General features: G+C 40.8%; 2 protein-coding genes across 7 annotated transcripts in view; one reads left to right on the top strand and one right to left on the bottom strand.

Annotated features, from left to right (window-relative positions):
- si:dkey-178k16.1 (band 4.1-like protein 1) overlaps positions 1-21,270 on the bottom strand; it is a 110,713-nt gene that overhangs the window by 71,733 nt on the left and 17,710 nt on the right. For all 6 annotated transcript variants that reach the window (XM_055892344.1, XM_055892345.1, XM_055892346.1 and 3 more), the window contains exons 2-3: positions 1,449-1,537; positions 1,004-1,171 (exon numbers count right to left, since the gene is read on the bottom strand). In XM_055892344.1, coding sequence (XP_055748319.1) covers positions 1,004-1,171; positions 1,449-1,520 — 240 coding nt within the window. In that variant the 5' untranslated portion in view covers positions 1,521-1,537. The remainder of the gene's footprint in view (positions 1-1,003; positions 1,172-1,448; positions 1,538-21,270) is intronic.
- On the top strand, positions 4,494-4,838 carry LOC129829309 (sericin-1-like). The gene has a single exon (XM_055890988.1). The coding sequence runs from the start codon at positions 4,494-4,496 to the stop codon at positions 4,836-4,838; it is 345 nt and encodes a 114-aa protein (XP_055746963.1).

Genomic DNA, 21,270 nt, shown 5'->3' with positions numbered 1-21,270 from the left:
AAGAGGTCCATTGATATGGGAGGGCTGTAAATAGCAGCCTCAGAAAACACAGCCTGTAGTCACTGTCTGAGTGAACCTTGTGTTCAAGTAAAATCAGAACTCTCTTACTCATCCTATACATAAATATCACTAATTAAGAAAAAGTGGTTGTGATTGTCTCCACCCCCTTCCAAGGTGTCGCCCATCTTCCCCATTATCCCCTGTGTATTTATGCCTGTGTTCTCTGTTTGTCTGTTGCCAGTTCGTCTTGTTTTTCAAGTCAACCAGCGTTTTTGTCTCAGCTCCTGCTTTTCCCAGTCTCTCTTTTTCTCACCCTCCTGGTTTTGACCCTTGCCTGCCCTGACTCTGAGCCCGCCTGCCTGACCCTGAGCCTGCCTGCCGATCTGTACCTTTGCCCCACCTCTGGATTATTGACCTCTGCCTACCCTGACCCTGAGCCCGCCTGCCGTCCGGTACCATTACCCCACCTCTGGTTTACAGACCCATGCCTGCCTTGACCTGTCTATTGCCTGACCCCGTTGGATTATTAAACCATTGTTAATTCGACATTGTCTGCATCTGGGTCTTACCTTCATACCTGATAACTACAACCTTTGCTAGAAGCTAATGAGCTCCAGGCAGTGCACATAGATAGAGGTGTGTTTGCAGCAACTTGGATATAACTTGTTAATGTCTACAATTCAGCATGTTCGATTTATTAGCATTTAAACACTACAAGGGACAGATTGCTTTGTAACTGGCACTATCCTTATTCTTGAAGTGTTACCAAACATGCTAAGCTGCTGCTCATCTTGCTAAGATGCCACCTAAAATAATTTCTTTCACAGAATTTAAATCTGGTCTAGTGATTAGCCCTAGTCATGGTCATTCCTGTCTTTGCCCCTAAACTCTCTATGTTCCTGTCTGATTTCAACTTTGTACAAAAAAGGGGGACCAAATTTTTTTTTCATAAAAAAAGATTTGAAATCCCCCCAAAAGATTTGAAATCCCATATAATAAATACCTCTACTCCAGTTTCATACTCTGAGCCGTCAAGTAGGGTGATTTTGACAGGAACGGTTTTGGGGCGTTTGGAAGATTTCTGGGGTGATTTTGATGCTTTGCTGGGGGTCTTCTCTGAGCTGTCATCCATGTCCCCATGATAGTCATCTGACGTCTTACTGTCATGATCCTTAAGATAAGTGAAAAGTTTCAAATAAGACGTCATAAACCACAATTTATTGACTTAGTAACCAAGCCAATGTATGAAATCTCAAAACAGTAGGCTATATGATGTGGACATTAATGTAATAACCACAAAAGGCATACAATACAATGCACACTGCATAATATTCAAAGATTTGCTCCATTTTATGATATACTGTGTTTTGTAGGTTTAATGCAAATGATAAATGATTAGATGTGAAGTGCAAAATGATACACGACTGTGAGTCTTGCAGCTCTCCAACCTGATTGGTCCTCCTGACATCACCGTCCATGGTACTCTTCATCTCCATGGGCAATCCCTTTTCTGTGGTCATGGTAATGGAATGCAATCCTGAAACAATAAATGAACAGAAACAGAAAGTCAGCAGTCTTCTGATGTCCACATCCCAAGACCAGCATGACATATTACCCGTAGTGGGTGAACCCAGCCTGCCTATTACACACTCACACATATACCCTACCCATCACACTCTTCCCTACCCCTTGCAAAATCCAAAACCTCCCCAATGTTGTTGAAGTCACCATCCTGCGACACAGTGGCAATTACTGGCCACAAAACTAATATCCAACAATGTCACATCTAATTTTCTTCTTAACTGACGGCTATTGTGGTTGCTTCAATTAGGCTCTGACTGCAATCACTAAGTGCTTTTTACGTCAAAAGCGATGTGTCCTCACTGTAATAGCAGAGCTGAGCAGAGCCTCTCAGGAGCTGTCTGCATGAAGAGCGTTCACTTTAGGAGGCTCTCCCTGATGCTAGCAGAGACATAGAATAAATTACATCAGCAAGAGAGCCCTGCGGCATAGCGGAAGACAGCAGAGAGAGAGAGAAAGGGAGAGAGAGAGTACAGGGAACGTGACAACAATTTCATTAGAGGGGTAGAGAAAGAGAGAGAGAGAGTACGAGACAGATGAGCTTTGTCATGTGAAGGTGACCACTCGCTCTCTGAGAATAATCTGATTTGTACTCTTAAACAGAAGTTCCTCCCCTCACGATTAAAAATAGCTGACATTCTTAGAGAGCTCAATTATCTTTTAGATAACAGCCACATACTGTAGCTCTATTATCAGGGGGCAAAGGGTGTACGCTCCAAGTTTTCTTCTGCTTCAGCTGTTGTCTTTGAAGATATGGGGAATATGACTTTGACAACTACTTCTACCGCAGTGATGGTAATGCAGTCCTTATTACAACCCTTTATGTAATATAGTGTATTTTATGACAGTGTTTCCCAAATGGTTAGTTGTTGTTATCTTACATTTACGTAATGTAGCAGATGCTCTTATCCAGAGAAACTTACAGTAGTGAGAGCATAAATGTTCATATCGGTCCCCCGTGGGAATCAAACCCACAACACTGGTGTTGCAAGTGCCATGGTCTACCAACTGAGCCACACAGGAGCTACACTAGATAACCAAAAATATGTGGACAGCTGCTCGTCGAACATCTCATGCCAAAATCATGGGCATTAATATGGGAAGGCTTTCCACAAGATGTTGGAACATTGGGACTTGCTTCCATTCAGCCACAGGAGCATTAATTAGTGAGGTCGGGCACTGATGTTGGGCGATTAGGCCTGGCTCGCAGTCAGCGTTCCAATTCATCCCAAAGGTGTCCGATGGGGTTGAGGTCAGGGCTCTGTGCAAGCCAGTTCTTCCGCACCGATTTCGACAAACCATTTCTGTATGGACCTCGCTTTGTGCACAGGGGCATTGTCATGCTGGAACAGGAAAGGGCCTTCCCAAAACTATTGAATCGTCTAGAATGTCATTGTATGCTGTAGCGTTAAGATTTCCCTTCATTGGAACTAAAGGGAGTAGCCCGAACCATGAAAAACAGCCCCAGACCATTATTCCTCCACCAACAAACATTACAGTTGGCACTATGCATTCGGGCAGGTAGCATTCTCCTGGCATCCGCCAAACCCAGATTCGTCCGTCGGACTGCCAGATGGTGAAGCGTGATTAATCACTACAGAGAATGTGTTTCCACTGCTCCAGAGTCCAATGGCGGCGAGCTTTACACCACTCCAGCCGACCCTTGGCATTGTGCATGTTGATCTTAGGCTTGTGTGCGGCTGCTCGGCCATGGAAACCCATTTCATGAAGCTCCCGACGAACAGTTATTGTGCTGACGTTGCTTCCAGAGACAGTTTTGAACTCGGTAGTGAGTGTTTCAACCGAGTACGATTTTTACGTGCTACATGCTTCAGCTCTTCTGTGGCCTACCATTTAGCGTATGAGCCGTTGTTTCTCCTAGACGTTTCCACTTCACCATAACAGCACTTACAGTTGACTGGTGCAGCTCTAGCAGGGCAGAAATGTGACAAACTGACTTGTTGGAAAGGTGACATCATATGACGGTGCCACGTTGAAAGTCACTAAGCTCTTCAGTAAGGCCATTCTCCTGCAAATGTTTGTCTATGGAGATTTCTGGGTGCTCGATCTTAAACACCTATCAGCAATGGGTGTTCCTGAAATAGCGGAATCCACTAACTTGAAGGGGTGTACACATAATTTTGTATATATAATGTAAGTCATAAGAAAAAGCTAGAATTTTTAGGTTGGTCACAAAATTCAAAAAAGTGAAACAAGTAAAGCATATAGTATACAGTAATAATACTTTAAGAACAACAGACAACTACGATGTCTGGCCATTGTAGCCAACTTGATAACAATATAATGACTTCCTATTGACATCTGAATTTAAGCCTTTTGTTGTCTTAGAATATGCTACATTTGCCGGTCTGGTTATCCTACTTCCAAAGTATTTCCAGGTAGGCCTATCTATCCATAGAATGAGAATGTGCACATAAAAGACTCAGATATAAAAAGTGAATCATGCAACCATGCTATTCAATTTGGGATTGGGAGGTGTTCAGAGCTCATTCTCTTACAGGACTGAAGTAGCCAGCGGCACAGTTATAATCTCATAGTCTCATTGAGGATAATTGTCACGTGTGCCCCCTCTCCGGTCTCAAGGTCATCAGCCTGCTCGTTATGGCGCACACCTGTCACCATCGTTACGCGCACCTGTGCATCATCAGCCTCACCTGGACTCCATCACTTCCCTGATTACCTTCCCTATATATGTCACTCCCTTTGGTTCCTTCCCCAGGCGTTATTGTTTCTGTTCCTGGGTCTGTGCATTGTTTGTGTTACATGGTTGTTTCATTTATTTATTAAGACACTCACTCCCTGAACTTGCTTCCTGACTCTCAGTGCACATCGTTACAGAATAACACATCGCATCAGGGAGTGTTATTTTATTTTTTGTTTCGGTGGGAATGATGTCGGGTCCGGGAGCCGCTACAGGCTCTCATGCCTCAGACAGATTGCCAGGCTCCCCTGCCTCCGCCGGTTCGTCAGGGTTTCATGCCTACGCCGGATCGCTAGGCTCCCCTGCTTCCATCGGCTCATCGGGCTCTAATGCCTCAGCTAGATCGCCAGGCTCCCCTGCTTCCATCGGCTCATCAGGCTCTAATGCCTCTGCTGGATCGCTAGGCTCCCCTGCTTCCATCGGCTCATCAGGCTCTAATGCCTCAGCTGGATCACCAGGCTCCTCTGCCTCAGCCGGTCTGTTAGGTTCCCGTGCCCCAGCCGGCGACAAGTTCCCGCGCAATCAGCAGGGGTGACCGGTCCGCTCCTGATCCCCGAGATCGTCCCTTTGGTTGGCGTCCTGTGGCTGGAGCCGAACGCACCGGGGAGGGGGTACCGTAACATATGCTCTTTCTCCGGCGTTCTAGGTCGCCATGCTCCTGCGCCTCAGCTGGACTGACAGGTCTCCCGCGCCTCAGCATAGATGACTGGTCCACTCCTGATCCCCGGGATCGTCATTTTGGTCGGCGTCCTGCGGCCGGAGCCGCGTGTCGGGGAGGGGGTACTGTCACGTGTGCTCCCTCGCTGGTCTCTAGGCCACCAGCCTGCTCTTTATGGCGCACACCTGTCACCATCGTTACGCGCACCTGCGCGTCATCAGACTCACCTGGACTCAATCACTTCCCTGATTACCTTCCCTATATATGTCACTCAAACAGAAATTTGCATCCTGTAGCACTAATTCCAATAGGTTTTGGGACACTAAAGTCTATGGAGAATAAGAGCACCTCCTCCCAGCTGCCCACTGCACTGAGGCTAGGAAACACTGTCACCACCGATAAATTGACGATAATACAGAATTTCAAGAAGCATCTTTCTACGGCTGACCATGGTTTCACCTGGCTACCCCTACCCCGGCCAACAGCTCTGCACCCCCCGCAGCAACTTACCCAAGCCCCCCCCACGCTTCTCCTTTACCCAAATCCAGTTAGCTGATGTTCAGAAAGCGCTGCAAAATCTGGACCCCTACAAATCAGGTGGGCTAGACAATCTGGACCCTCTCTTTCTAAAATCATCCCCAAAGCCAACACCTCCTTTGGCCGCCTTTCTTTCATTGCTGCCAATGACTGGAAAAAAATTGCGATAATCACTGAAGCTGGAGACTTATATCTCGCTCACTAACTTTAAGCATCAGCTGTCAGAGCAGCTTACCAATCATTGCATCTGTACATAGCCCATCTGTAAATAGTACACCCAACTACCTCATCCCCATATTGTTATTTATTTTTCTTGCTCTTTTGCACCCCAGTATCTCTACTTCCACATCATCATCTGCACATCTATCACTCCAGTGTTAATGCGAAATTGTAATTATTTTGCCACTATGGCCTATTTATTGCCTTACCTCCCTAATCTTACTACATTTGCACACACTGTACATAGATTTTTCTATTGTGTTATTGACTGTACGTTTGTTTATCCCATGTGTAACTCTGTGTTGTTGTTTTTGTTTAATCTTGGCCAGGTCGCAGTTGTAAATGAGAACTTGTTCTCAAATGGCCTACCTGGTTAAATAAAGGTTAAATAAAAAATAAAACTCCCTTTGGTTCCTTCCCAAGGCGTTACTGTATCTGTTCCTGGGTCATGTCGGTGCGTTGTTTGTTACGTGTTTGTTTCATTTATTTATTAAAACACTCACTCCCTGAACTTGCTTCCCGACACTCAGCACACATCGTTAAAATAATCGATGTTGTAGGGCCGTCCACGACTACAAAACATAATGGTCGACCAAGAGTCGACTGTTATAAAACTTGTGTTTTTCCATATTTAGACACATCCTATGTGTATTAATTAGGGTTGCAAAGGGTCGGAAACTTTCCGGGAAATTTCCGGAATTTTCCATGGGAAATTTAGTCAGGAATTTGGGGAATTTACTTAAATTCATCAAAAAAGTTAGCTTATAACAATTAACCTTTTTTGTGGGATACACATAAGGCATTTCTAGGTCTTGTGGCATATTTTGGTTAAACTTTCCCCAATTCAATGGAATCACAACCCTCTGCATGCACAGTGCATTCTTCCATCACATGTGCAGTGCACTCTTCCATCACATGTACAGCTGATTCTCAAGATCATGCACACTAATGAGATGCTATTGAGCCAGCACTACTACACTGTCTGAGCCAAGGACTATATAATTTCTGGTAAGTTTTGATTACAATACTGGGTAAGGTGAATATATTTTATGACAGATTTTTTTGTTAACTAGTAAATAGTAGCCTACAGCAGTGTGTTTAAATAATTTTTAACTTGTTAACAATTTCTGCTACCATGTGGGTTTTAGCTTGCTTGAGCCTGCTAACTGAGGAGTGTCAATTCACCTGTTTCCATACATGTTTCATTCAAAAACATTTATCTTACAAAGGAATTGCTTAATCTAACTGCTTAACTATTTATCTGTACATGGAATTGTACATGGGTTTTTATCTCTTTTTTTTCTAATCTTTACGGGAAAATGCCACTGGCACTATCTGATGTGTGGAGACATTTCACTGCAGCTAATCTAGAAGGAAAAGCTGTGTACATTTGCAAATATTGTGCCAAATCATATGTGAAGAATGCAACAAAGATGCAGAATCATCTGGCCAAGTGCATAAAGCTCCCTCAGCGCTCACAACAAGCAACCTCGGACAAAAGTCCCTCTACTTCTATATGAGGTGAAAATTATGAATCAGACACCATATCGACAGCAACAGCTCATGGTCTTCCTGGAATCAGATTTTTTTTTTGACTCAATGGAGGAACGTATTCAGAGAAATGCTGATGAATGTCTTGCTCGAGCTGTGTACGCAACTAGATAACCTCTGATGCTCACGGGCAATGTGTAATGGAAGAGATTTCTGAATGTTCTTCACCCAGCATACACCCCTCCAACCAGACATGCTTTATCTACTCATTTGCTGGATGCAGAGTTCAACAGAGTTGAAAAGTCAAGCAAATCATAGAGAAAGCTGACTGTAATACAAACATCTCTGACGGGTGGTCAAATGTTTGTGGGCAAGGAATAATTAACTACATCACCTCCACCCGTCAACCAGTATTCTACAAGGGCACAGACACAAGGGACAACAGACACACTGGTCTCTACATTGCAGATGCACTGAAGGCAGTCATCAATGAACTTGGACCACAGAAGGTGACAGACCACGCTGCAAACATGAAGGCTGCTTGGTCTAATGTGGAGGATTCCTACCCTCACATCACACCCATTGGCTATGCTGCTCATGCATTGAATCTGCTCCTCAAGGACATCATGGCACTGAAAACAATGGATACACTCTACAAGAGAGCCAAGGAAATAGTTAGGTGTGTGAAGGGTCATCAAGTTATAGCAGCAATCTACCTCACCAAGCAAAGTGAGAAGAATAAGAGCACCACATTGAAGCTGCCTAGCAACACACGTTGGGGGGGTGGTGTTGTCATCATGTTTGACAGTCTCGTGGAGGGGAAGGAGTCTCTCCAAGAAATGGCCATATCACAGTCTGCCGATATGGACAGCCCCATCAAGAGGATCCTCCTGGATGATGTATTTTGTGAGAGAGTGGTAAGCAGCCTGAAACTCCTGAAACCTATTGTAGTAGCCATTGCATGGATTGAGGGAGACAATGCCATCCTGTCTGATGTTCAGACTCTGTTTGCAGATGTAAGAGAAGAAATCCATACTGCCCTGCCCACTTCACTGTTGCTCTAAGCAGAGGGAACTGCAGTTCTGAAATACATCAAAAAGCTTGAAGACTTCTGCCTGAAGCCCATACACACCGCAGCGTACATGTTGGACCCCAAGTATGCTGGCAAGATCATCCTGTCTGGTGCAGAGATCAACCAGGCCTATGGTGTCATCACTACCGTGTCTGGCCACCTTGGCCTGGATGAGGGCAAGGTTCTTGGTAGTCTGGCGAAGTACACTTCCAAGCAAGGGCTTTGGGATGGAGATGCAATATGGCAGTCGTGCCAACGTATCTCATCAGCCACCTGGTGGAAGGGACTTTGTGGATCTGAGGCTCTTTCTCCTGTTGCCTCCATCATCCTCCAAATCCCACCAACATCAGCCGACTCAGAGCGCAACTAGTCCTTGTTTGGGAACACACACCAAAGCACACAACAGGCTGACCAATACAAGGGTTGAAAAATTGGTGGCCATCCGGGCAAATTTGAGGCTTTTGAGCCTGACAACGAGCCATCCTCAACAAGGTTGGAAAGTGACAGTGAAGATGAGGCCTCAGAGTCTGATGTTCAAGAGGTGGACGTTGAGGAGGTCCAGAGAGAAGACATGAAAGCCTGAGAGGAAGACAACCAAAGCTTAAGTTTCTAGACTTTCATTTTACAGATGTTGAAAACGTTTTTGGGAGATGCGATGGATCATTGGGGATCATTCAATATTCCCTTTCTTTTGTTGTTCAGTGAAATCATCCCATGTGAAGAGTCAACTCATTTAATTAAAGTTCAATTCGTAACTAAATTGTTTTTTTTATTTCTATTGGAAGGATTTAATCATTTGCAATTATGTCTATTTATGATAAGGTAAATGGTTTATGTTTCTGTCTCCATAAATATATCCAATGCAAAAAACATCTACATTTAAATGGTATTCATATTAATTTGCATATATTTCCGTTAATTCCCATATATTCCCGTTAATTCCCATATATTCCCACAGCCATTTCTGACTGCAAAGGTCTGTTTCCCAGAATATCTAATTTGTTTAGGAAAACATTCCATATTCTCTCAAATCTTGATATCTTTCCATAACACAAAGAATGCAACACATGCATGTGACCAATGTGGCCTGACCTATAGCATATCATAAACCCATTAATAAATTGGTTATAACAAACTCCAAACACCGTAACAGCAAAATGGATGCAGAGGACGTGACAAATAAACCCGAAAATGGGGAATGTTTAGGCTACTGGTTGCTCATGAGGTAAAAGGGAAGTCAGTATGTGGAATAAATCTTACTAGTTGTGGAAAATACTGGAGATCAAGAAAATTAAGGTAAGGAGCAAGCGCTGCGTGTATATTATGTGTGCCAAACAGGTGCTGTCAGATCACAATATAATTTTTCTGACCGTTTGGAACAATGTAAACAACACTAAATAAATTACAAGCGTACCAGAGTCTGTTGTAACGTTTTTTTGTTAAGCCTTTATTACAGCAAAGACTAAACAGTCGCAATCATTCATGAATGCAATTTTCGTAATAGAACGGTTTATTTCATGTTTAAGCAAATTATTTATTTTAAAATTAAAAAGCTTGATTGCATTTCCAAAAATGAATGACTCGTATGCTGTGTGATGACATGGACGAAAGAATGATTGATTGATCTAATACCCTATATAAGTTTTGAAATATAGACTTAATATATGCCTAAGTTACAGTTTTAAGACTAAAGAGGATGTGTTCTTAGGCCTACAGCTCAAAGGTGGTTACACAAGGCTGCTATACTAACCCTACTATTGATAATGACGTTACTTATTATTATGATGATGATCATCATAGTAAAAATAAGAAGAAGGAGAAAAAGAAAAAGAAGAGTGTTAGAATTATTATAAATATTATTTTTCTGACAATTTGGAACAGTGTAAACAACACAAAATAAGTTATAAATAATACCAGAAGCTGTTCTAACGGGAAAAAAGTGTAAAAGCCTTTATTAAAGCAAAGCAAAGATTAAAAACATTTGTGAAATTGTTTAATTGACATGTTTACTAGAAATAGTTTACTTGACAAACAAATACTCAAACAGGCAACAGAAGCAGTATCTGTCTAATTTCTATAGATATACTGTATATGGATGATTTATAAAGCCAAGCACATTTAACAGTTAGGCTATTGATTATAGACCTAATTAAATTGGGGATTCCTCTCTCCTCACTTTTCTCAGACAATAAGGTACGGGCTGTGTTCTCGTCTCCTCATTCCGCTGCTGCCTCCGCCGCATTGTTCTCAACACCAATATGCTGGTTAACTTTGCTATTATGCACATATCAACATGGTCTAGGAAAAGGTGCCAATTCAACAGCGCACTGATGTGTTTCAGAACCACAGGTATGCCTTGTTAAAAGTTAATTTGTGGAATTTCTTTCCTTCTTAATGCATTTGAGCCAATCAGTTGTGCTGTGACAAGGTAGGGTTGGTATACAGAAGATAGCCCTATTTGGTAAAAGACCAAGGCAATATTATGGTAAGAACAGCTCAAAAAAGCCAAAAACGATAGTCCATCATTACTTTAAGACATGATGGTCAGTCAATCCAGAAAACGTCAAGGACTATGAAAGTTTCTTCAAGTGCAGTCACAAAAACCATCAAGCGCTATGATGAAACTGGCTCTCATGAGGACCGCCACAGGAAAGGAAGACCCAGAGTTAACTATGCTGCAGAGGATAGGTTCATTAGTTAACTGCACCTCAGATTGCAGCCCAAATAAATGCTTCACAGAGGTCAAGTAAAAGACAGACCTCAACATAATGTAGTCAGAGGAGACTGCGTCAACCAGGCCTTCATGGTCGAATTGCTGCAAAGAAACCACTACTAAAGGACACCAATAAGAAGAAGAGACTTGCTTGGGCCAAGAAACACGAGCAATGGACATTAGACCGGTGGAAATCTGTCCTTTGGTCTGACGAGTCCTATCTGAGATTTTTGGTTCCAACCGCCGTGTCTTTGTGAGACGCAGAGTAGGTGAACGGATGATCTCCACATGTGTGATTCCCACCATGACGCATGGAGGAGGAGGTATGATGGTGTGGGGGTGCTTTGCTGGTGACTGTGAGGGATTTATTTAGAATTCAAGGCACACTTCTGGTTTGCGGTAGTGGGACTATCATTTGTTTGTGTAAGGGCTATTTGACCAAGAAGGAGTATGATGGAGTGAGTCATCAGATGACTTGGCCTCCACAATCACCCGACCTCAACCCAATTGAGATGGTTTGGGATGAGTTGGACTGCAGAGTGAAGGAAAAGCTGCCAAAAAGTGCTCAGCTCATGTGGGAACTCCATCAAGACTGTTGGAAAAGCATTCCTCATGAAGCTGGTTGAGAGAATGCCAAGAGTGTGCAAAGCTATCATCAAGGCAAAGGGTGGCTACTTTGGAGAATCTCAAATATAAAATATATTTTGATTTGTTTAACACTTTTTTGGTTAGTACATGATTCCCTATGTGTTATTTCATAGTTTTGATGTCTTCACTATTATTCTACAATGTACAAAATAGTAAAAATAAAGAAAAACCCTTGAATGAGTAGGTGTGTCCAAACTTTTGACTGATACTATATATTTTTCTGCTACTGTTCGGCTAAAGGAATGTCGGTCGACCAACAGGCTGTCGACCAAACAATCGACCCATCGACTAAATGTGGTCAGCCCTACTATGTTGTGGAATACTTGAGTTAATCATGTAAACAAATATTACTCCTGCTGTATCTGTAAGACAAACCACATGTTTATCATGGTGTTAGTGTAACAGTATAGCTTCCGTCCCTGTCTGCCCCAAGCTGGGCACGAACAAGGAACCCTCTACACGCAACATTCGCAACCCAAAGAAGCACCATCAATACCACTGAGCTAAAAAAAGGCATTTCTAGGTCTGGAGAAACAATACTTCTAGGTCTCAGGGCGGATGACATCACTTGCACAAGATTAGCGCATCGCTAACTGAGTAGTTATTCCACATCGGCTACGCTATAGCATAAAGATAGGAAACCTGAGTGCCACCAATGGACATTAGACAAGATTACAGACATCTCTAAATCTTTCAGTACTTTGATCCAGATTTGAGTACCATTTCTCTAGCTAAAATGGAAGTGTGATATAAAAAACAAGGGATAAAGCTAATGAGATGGTGGGATTAGTGAAATGGCACAAGGCAGGCTGAGATTAAAGTTGAACACATCCAGGAAAACCTTAATTAAGAAGTAACAAAATAGGGTTTTAATTCAGTCTTTTAATTGCTCCACACTTGTAAACAGCTGATGGATAATGTGGTATTAGTCACCAAAGCATCAAGGAAGTTTAGATGAACATTTCCCTCAGCCAGCTGTCTGTCTGCTAACGGGTCTCTGGATTTAACTCTTGAAAGGCTCAGACGAAAGACTTCTCTCAATTTTAGCGACAGGCACACCTATCTGTGCATAATCAGAGGCAATCCAAAAATTATATAAACAGGCTCTTGAGAGGACTAATGTGACACACAGCATGATAAGTAGGCTTAGGCGGTATACTGTATATACCTATACCGGGGTATTTGGAAATAGCCACGGGATGTTTTTTCAATACTGTCAACACCGTTGAAACTATTTCTTTGAAGTTGTTTTTTATAAATTGTAATATTTGTAGCTACTTTTTAAAGGCTACTTCAGAGAAAGAAGGAGAGGTTCCTGAATCTGTAGTTAGAGAGTTCCTTTTTGCAGCGCTTCAGATACCGCGCGAAGTTATCGATAAGATCCAACTTGAACGTGTACACCGCCTCGGACAGAGAGGGCAGAGGTACGAACGCCCAATCGTTGCCAAATTTGCTTCATTTAAAGATAAAATAATGGTTAAAAGCCTAGGTAAAAGACTTGCTGGGACCAAAATTGGCATGAATGATCAGTTTCCGAAAGAAATTGCAGAACGGCGCAAAGTTCTGTATCCAATTTTCAAAGAAAATAGATTAAAAGCGAAACGAGTACCTCTCGTCGTTGATAAACTATATATTGATAACCAGTTGTTCAGAGACACAAAGATTACTCCATGGTTATTTTAAAAATTACAAAGTTCTCATAGATGAGGAAAATAAACACAATTCAAGCCCGGTTACTGATTGTAACAATACAATACAAAATATAGCTTTTCTATAAATCTTCACATATAATTAATTGAACACAAGCACAATTTCTATATAGTGAAGATAAAAACTAAGTAAACAGAAGGCACAGTATGTGTGGATGGTGTGGTGTGTTTATTTTTATTTGTTATGTTTGGAAAGTTGAGTGAGTGAGTAATGAAATAGTTGCATATCCCAGAGCCAGTGTATTGCTGTGGGCCGGGTATGAGAGGGCTTTCAATGTTGTTCAGATGATGGATATACTTTTATAATGAATTACACGTCTTATTTATTTATTGTCCTATCATGGGGAACTACATTTTTAAAATAAATTATATCTAATTATTTATTATCCTATTTTAATGGTACGGTCCATGGCCCTATACCCTAGACACCCACATGAATGGCCCAGATACTAAGGAGAAGTCCCTAACTGTTTTATGTGCATGCTGTATGCGGTCTGTATGCAGCCAAAATGAGGTCAGGGACCAAGAGCAGCACTGCCCCCTCAAGATTCTGAGCCTGCTTGGCAGGGTTGGTCCTGCAAAGCCAAAGCCCCCTAAAGGGAGAGCATAATAAACAAGGAAATTCTCAAAGCTGCTAATGAGAACCTTGATGACCTTGTACCTAGCCGGTGGGGATTCCGGTGGGGTGCCCCCACCCAGGCAGTGGCAGTGCTGGCAACACTAGCTGCAGTAACCCATGGGGAGGGGGTCACACTCGGACATTCAGAGAGGGGGTATATTATTGTGGCCCTGGTGGCACGAAACCAATCGGACTGCATGGAGATGCTTGGGAACATGGTCAAAATGGATGACCGTATTGTGGGTGTTTCAGGAAGAAGGTGTACATTTGACCTCCATCATCTAGGATGTGACAATGGTAAATAAATCTCTACATTTATGCTCATTTTTTGTGCGGTCTTGCAGGCCTTCTCATGCAGCTGCAACTGCAAGTACATTTGTAAATCATGACCCATCTTGAGTTGGGCTCTGGGATGGTGCAATTGTTGAGAGGGTGAGCTTATGGTTGTGTGGGGGTAAGGGCTGAATGTGTGTGGGTGTATGTGTGTATCCCACAACTGTTGCGAAGGAAGAAGTAAAAGATGTTAGGTACTATAGAGGATGATTCACAGCAATATGTAATAAAAATCGAGGTGAGGGCGATGGAAATGCATTTGGCAATGGATCTGCTTCGGTTCGGTGGATGGTGCTGTGTGCACTTTTCGAAGGATGGATCCCAGTCGGTCCGGGGCTGTGCAATGCGGGGGGTCGGGGGTGGTCTGCTGGGCATTGGGATGACAACCCAACTCGAGATGGGGGCTTTTGGCGGGTGGAATAGTGGGGACCAATTGGAGGTTTGCTTAGTGGAGATGCAAATGTCATGGTACAACTATATAGACACTCAATCATTATGTTACTTTTTAATAGGACGTTTACAAACATATATTTTGATAAAAATAATTGAAAGGTGTGTCTCATTATGGTAAGTGGTGAAATAAGTATAGCCAGTTACAATTGTAATGGCTTAGCAGATAATAAGAAAAGACGATCAGTATTTACCTGGCTAAAAGAGAAGGATTATAATATCTACTGTTTACAGGAAACCCATTCAACAGTTTTAGATTACGTTTTGTGGAAAAAGAACTGGGGGGGCGAAATATATTTCTCCCATGGGCAAAGAAATTCAAAAGGGGTGATGGTTTTAATTAATAATAACTTTGATCCAAATGTGCAACTTGTCCAAACAGATCCTCAAGGTAGATGGATTATTTTAAATATGTTATTGGACAATAAACATATATGGCTTATTAACCTATACGGTCCGAATAATGGTGATCGAAGCTTCTTTGACAATATATATAAGAATGTATCAACTCTACAAGCAACACTAGACTCTATTATTATAGTGGGAGATTTTAATACGGTCTTAAATACCTCTATGGACCGGAAAGGAAATCACACTACAAACTATCACCCTCAGGCACTTAAGGAAATCAGGAATGTCATGGATATATTGGAATTAGTGGATATATGGAGACTTAAATACCCTGACCTAGTGAGATATACATGGCGGAGGCTTAATCAAGCTAGTCGCCTTGACTACTTTCTTATATCATTCTCTCTGGCACCAAAAGTTAAAAAGTGTTTGATAGGGGACAGAATGCGGTCGGACCATCACATAATTGGCATATATATTACTCTTACAGAATTTCCACGTGGGCGAGGATATTGGAAATTTAATCAAAGCCTACTAGATGATAAATTGCTTAGAACTAGGACAGAAGAATTTATAACTGACTTTTTTAGACATAACATAGATACAGCAGATCCCCATATTGTATGGGACACTTTTAAGTGTGCCTTTAGAGGCCATGCAATTCAGTACTCATCTATAAAACAAAAGCAATTTCGATCAAAAGAGTCCATATTAACAAAGGAAATTGAAGGACTAACAGTACAGTTAGATAACAATAAAAACGGTACCATAGAGGCACAGAATAAGTTAGAGGAAAACAAAAAGAAATGGAGGAACTTATTCAAGAAAGATCCAGTGTAATATATTACAAAAATAAAGCGAACTGGATGGAATATGGGGAAAAATGCACCAAATTCTTTTTCAATCTTCAATATAGAAATGCTACCAAAAAAAACGTATTAAAACTTGTTACAAATGATGGAGTCACGCATGATTCACCAAATTATATTTTGAAAGAGGAAGTAAAGTACTTTAAGAATATATTTTCAGGCTCCTCCATCTCCACTAACTGAAACTAATTTTATGGATTTTTTTCCTAATAATAATGTAAAATTAACATCTGTACAGAAAGACTCATGTGAAGGCCTAATTACAGAGGAGGAACTACTTGATGCAATTGGGGCCTTTAAGGATGGGAAAACTCCAGGACTGGATGGCATACCAGTGGAAGTATACAAACATTTTTTTGATATACTCAAAGGACCATTTTTAGCTTGTTTTAATCACTCCTATATAAATGAGAGATTATCAGACACGCAACAAGAAGGTGTGATATCATTATTACTGAAACAGGACCCAAGTGGTATATATAAAGATCCAGTCCATTTAAAAAATTGGAGACCTCTTACACTTCAGTGTTGTGATGCAAAAATCCTAGCAAAATGCTTGGCGCATAGAATAAAAAAAGTTTTGTCAGATATTATTCATCCTAATCAGACAGGTTTTTTACATGGACGATACATTGGAGATAATATAAGGCAAGTACTGGAAACAATAGAACACTATGAAATATCGGGGACACCAGGCCTGGTTTTCATAGCTGATTTTGAAAAGGCTTTTGATAAAGTACGACTGGAGTTTATATATAAATGCCTAGAATATTTCAATTTTGGGGAATCTCTTATAAAATGGGTAAAAATTATGTATAGTAACCCTAGGTGTAAAATAGTAAATAATGGCTACATCTCAGAAAGTTTTAAACTATCTAGAGGAGTAAAACAAGGTTGTCCACTATCGGCATATCTATTTATTATTGCCATCGAAATGTTAGCTGTTAAAATTAGATCAAACATTAATATTAAGGGATTAGAAATCCAGGGCCTAAAAACTAAAGTGTCATTGTACGCTGATGATTCATGTTTTCTTTTAAAACCACAACTAGAATCTCTCCACGGCCTCTTAGAGGATCTAGATACATTTGCTATCCTCTCTGGATTAAAACCAAATTATGATAAGTGTACCATATTACGTATTGGATCACTAAAAAATACACATTTACAGAAATGATCTCACTCCAATAAATTTTTATAGAAAGTTAGCAAAAATAGATAAGATCTTGCTACCATGGAAAGGAAAATACCTGTCTATTTGTGGGAAAATCACCCTAATTAACTCTTTAATCATATCACAGTTTACCTATTTGCTTATGGTTTTACCTACACCTAGTGACCTGCTTTTTAAATTATATGAACAAAAAATATTCAATTTTATTTGGAACGGCAAGCCAGATAAAATTAAAAGGGCCTATTTATATAACGAATATGAATTCGGAGGGCAGAAATTATTAAATATTAAAGCATTAGACCTCTCACTAAAGGCATCAGTCATACAAAAGTTATACTTAAATCCAAACTGGTTCTCTAGTAGATTGGTACGAATGTCTCATCCTATGTTCAAGAAGGGCCTTTTTCCCTTTATTCAGATTACACCTGCTCACTTTCGGTTGCTTGAAAAAGAAATAATTTCCAAAATATCTTTATTTTTTAAACAAGCCTTAGAAAGTTGGTTGCAATTTCAGTTTAATCCACCTGAAAGGACGGAACAAATAGTACAACAAATCTTGTGGTTAAATTCAAATATAGTAATTGATAAAAAAACTGTATTTATCGAAGAAATGTTTAAAAAAGGTATAATTTTTGTGAATGATATCATAAATAGGACTGGTGGAGTAATGTCACACATGGAGCTAACACAGACATATGGAAATGTCTGCTCTACCCAAAATTACAACCAATTAATTGCAGCATTACCACAAAAATGGAAGAGGCAGGTGGAAGGGGATAAAAGTAAGGAACTTGTATGTCGGCCTTATATTAAAGAACATAAATGGTTAAAGAAAAGTGTGATACATAAAAACATATACCAATTTCATTTAAGGACCAAAAAACTAACAGCTGTGCCATATAAATTGCAAAATAGTTGGGAAGAGATTTTCGATGTACCCATTCCATGGCACATGGTTTATGAATTGATACGCAAAACAACGCCGGATTCAAAACTTCGAATTTTTCAATTTAAATTATTGTACAAAATTCTTGCAACTAATAGAATGTTATATATATGGGGGATACAATCTTCTCAGCTCTGTAGATTCTGCTGTGAGGAGGCAGAGTCATTAGACCATTTATTTTGGTATTGTCCGCATGTAGCTCGTTTTTGGTCACAGGTCCAGGAATGGTTGAAGAATTGCAACATTTGCGTAGAACTAACGCTACAGATAGCAATACTGGGGGATTTGAAAAGCCATAGTCAATCAATCAATAATATAATAATTATTTTAGCAAAAATGTTTATTTTTAATTTACAATCTGTGGAAGCTATGAGAATAGGAAGATTCAAATCTTTTGTGAAGCATCACAGCACAGTTGAAAAATATATGGCAAATAAAAATCCGAAATGGATGATGTTGGAAGATAGATGGGAAAGGTTGAGTGGAGCTGAAGGGTGGGACTAATAACAAGATAAACAATGTAGGGCATACGGGATCTGTGAAATGTGTATAGGTGCGGAGCTATTGTGAAATAGCACAGTTACAAGTGGAAATCAAACTGGATGGACAACAGAAATAGAGGAAGGACTAAGAACAAACAAGAGAGAACTATTATAAAGTAGACTGTGTCTGTAAAATGTGTATAAGATGTATAAATTGAAGGTAAAAACAGAAATGTTTATCAGTTTACTCCAATTGGGGGATCGGTGGTAGGGTTTGCAGGGAATAATAATAAAGGTATACTCTTTAAAAAAAGTATGTATGTCTATGTAGGTATGTGTATGTATATGTATATATGTGTATATGTATGCATACGTGAATGGATATATATACCGTAATTTCCGGACTATAAGCCGCTACTTTTTTCCCACGCTATGAACCTTGCGCTTTATACAATGACGCGGCTAATTTATGGATTTTTCCCGCTTTCACAAATTCATGCGGCCAAAAAACTGAGCTCCGTCACATAATGTGAAGTAAATCGAGCGCGCTCAAACTTTCCATCATTCTGATTACGGTAGTCATTTTGTCACCCTCATCATGGCAAAGACACGGAGAAATGCATATGATGCAGCTTTCAATTTGAAGGCGATCGATCTGGCTGTTTGAAAAGGAAATAGAGCTTCTGCACGGGAGCTTGGCCTTAATGAGTCGATGATAAGACGTTGGAAACAGCAGCGTGAGAAACTGACTTAGTGCAAAAAGACAACAAAAGCTTTCAGAGGAAAGAAAAGCAGATGGCCCGAACTAGAAAATGGATTGGATGACAAGTGGGGAGAAATCCTTCACTAAAACGGGCCGCATGCGAAGAGCGACTTATGGTCAAGTCTGCCAGTGGGTCCTGACAGCGTGGAGCTGCTGCATATTGAAGAGGGCAGCATAAGCTCAGCGGGGAATTTGCCTCCGGATGAAAGTGAGGAGAGCACAATGAAAACGATCCAACATCGGATGAAGCAATTCTGAGGCTATTCAACTCCGACACCAAAGGAGATGACTTCAGTGGTTTCAGTGCACAGGAGGAAGATAGTGACCAAGGACTTTCTTGGTAGGCTACTGTTTACTGATATTTAAAAAAAAAAAAAATGTTACAAGCCTGTTTCGTTAAAGCCTATTTATTTTTGTTACAAGACGTGTTTCGTTAAAGCCTATTTATTTTTGTTACAAGCCGTGTTTCGTTTAAAGGCTGTGTAAAGTTAATTTGTTTCTATGTACCGGTAGGCACCTGCGGCTTATAGACACGTGCGGCTTATTTATGTACAAAATACTTTTTTTTTTTTATTCAGTGGGTGCGGCTTATATTCAGGTGCGCTTAATAGTCCAGCAATTACGGTATTTACCCCAAAAAATATGGGGGATTGGAAATGATGCAGACAATTACATTGGAAGCAACATTCTTTCCGCAATATTAAGCTGATCCACCCCCCCCCAAAAAAAAAAAAAAAAAAAAGGCTACAGGATTAGCAGATACCCATAGACATCCCGTCATTGTGCTAACGCTAGTTAGAATTGGCTCGAGAAACTAACTTCATACTGATTAGATCCCAGGCTGTGTCGTAGGCGGCTGCGACTGGGAGACCCATGAGGCGGCACACAATTGGCCCAACGTCGTCCGGGTTAGGGGAGGGTGTCAAGAAGCAGTGTGGCTTGGCGGGGTCGTGTTTTGGAGGACGCACAGCTCTCCCGAGTCTGTATGGGAGTTGCAGCGATAGGACAAGACTAACTACCAATTGGATATCATGAAATTGGGGAGAAAAAGGGGTAAAAAATGAAATACTGAAACATACAACAAAAAAACAAAAAAATTACTTTCTTCATACAGAGACATAAAAATGGTATCCACGAGTGTAACGGCTCTCGTTGGTGGTAGGAAGCGTAGACCAAAGCGCAGCGTGGTAAGTGTTCATGATTCCTTTTATTCAAAAAACACTCAAACAAAATAACAAAAAACAAAAACGAAAGTGAACAGTTCTGTCAGGCACAGACACTAAACAGAAAACAAGATCCCACAAAACCCAAAAGGAAAATGACAACTTATATATATGATCCCCAATCAGAGACAACGATAGACAGCTGCCTCTGATTGGGAAACACACACGGCCAAAAACAAAGAAATAGAAAACATTGATTTTCCCACCCGAGTCACACCCTGACCTAACCAAACATAGAGAATAATAAGGATCTCTAAGGTCAGGGAGTGACAACGAGTCCATCTGACTCTGGGGAAGTAGATAAAGGGCCTCATTGGCAAAATACCAAAGTATCCCTTTAAGTAAATACCTGCAGTCAACTTGTGCAATACATTAGGAAATACCGAAGATCGCGTACTACATTATACCTGTCAGATAATTTAGCTAATTTATTAGCTCTTTAGTTATCTAGCTAAGTGGTTAGCTTCTTACAAAATCAAGTTGCGCTTGATAACAGCAGAGAATCTCCCCCTGTATCAAGAGCCTTGCTGTCTAATATTTATTTTGTGCATGCAGCAAACTGTAAGTAGCATTTTTTGTTACTTGTATAACTTTGAGCTGGGATGTCTGTCCTGCAAATACTTCAGGTCAGAGACTGTATAACATGTAGCGCTCGTGAGCATTTTGTTATCATTCTCTATGGGATTTTACATGTATTTATAAGCATTGCT

Source organism: Salvelinus fontinalis, chromosome 31 (genome assembly GCF_029448725.1).
Source record: "Salvelinus fontinalis isolate EN_2023a chromosome 31, ASM2944872v1, whole genome shotgun sequence".
NCBI classification, from domain to species: domain Eukaryota; kingdom Metazoa; phylum Chordata; class Actinopteri; order Salmoniformes; family Salmonidae; genus Salvelinus; species Salvelinus fontinalis.
This window is presented reverse-complemented; position numbering and strand designations above follow the sequence as displayed.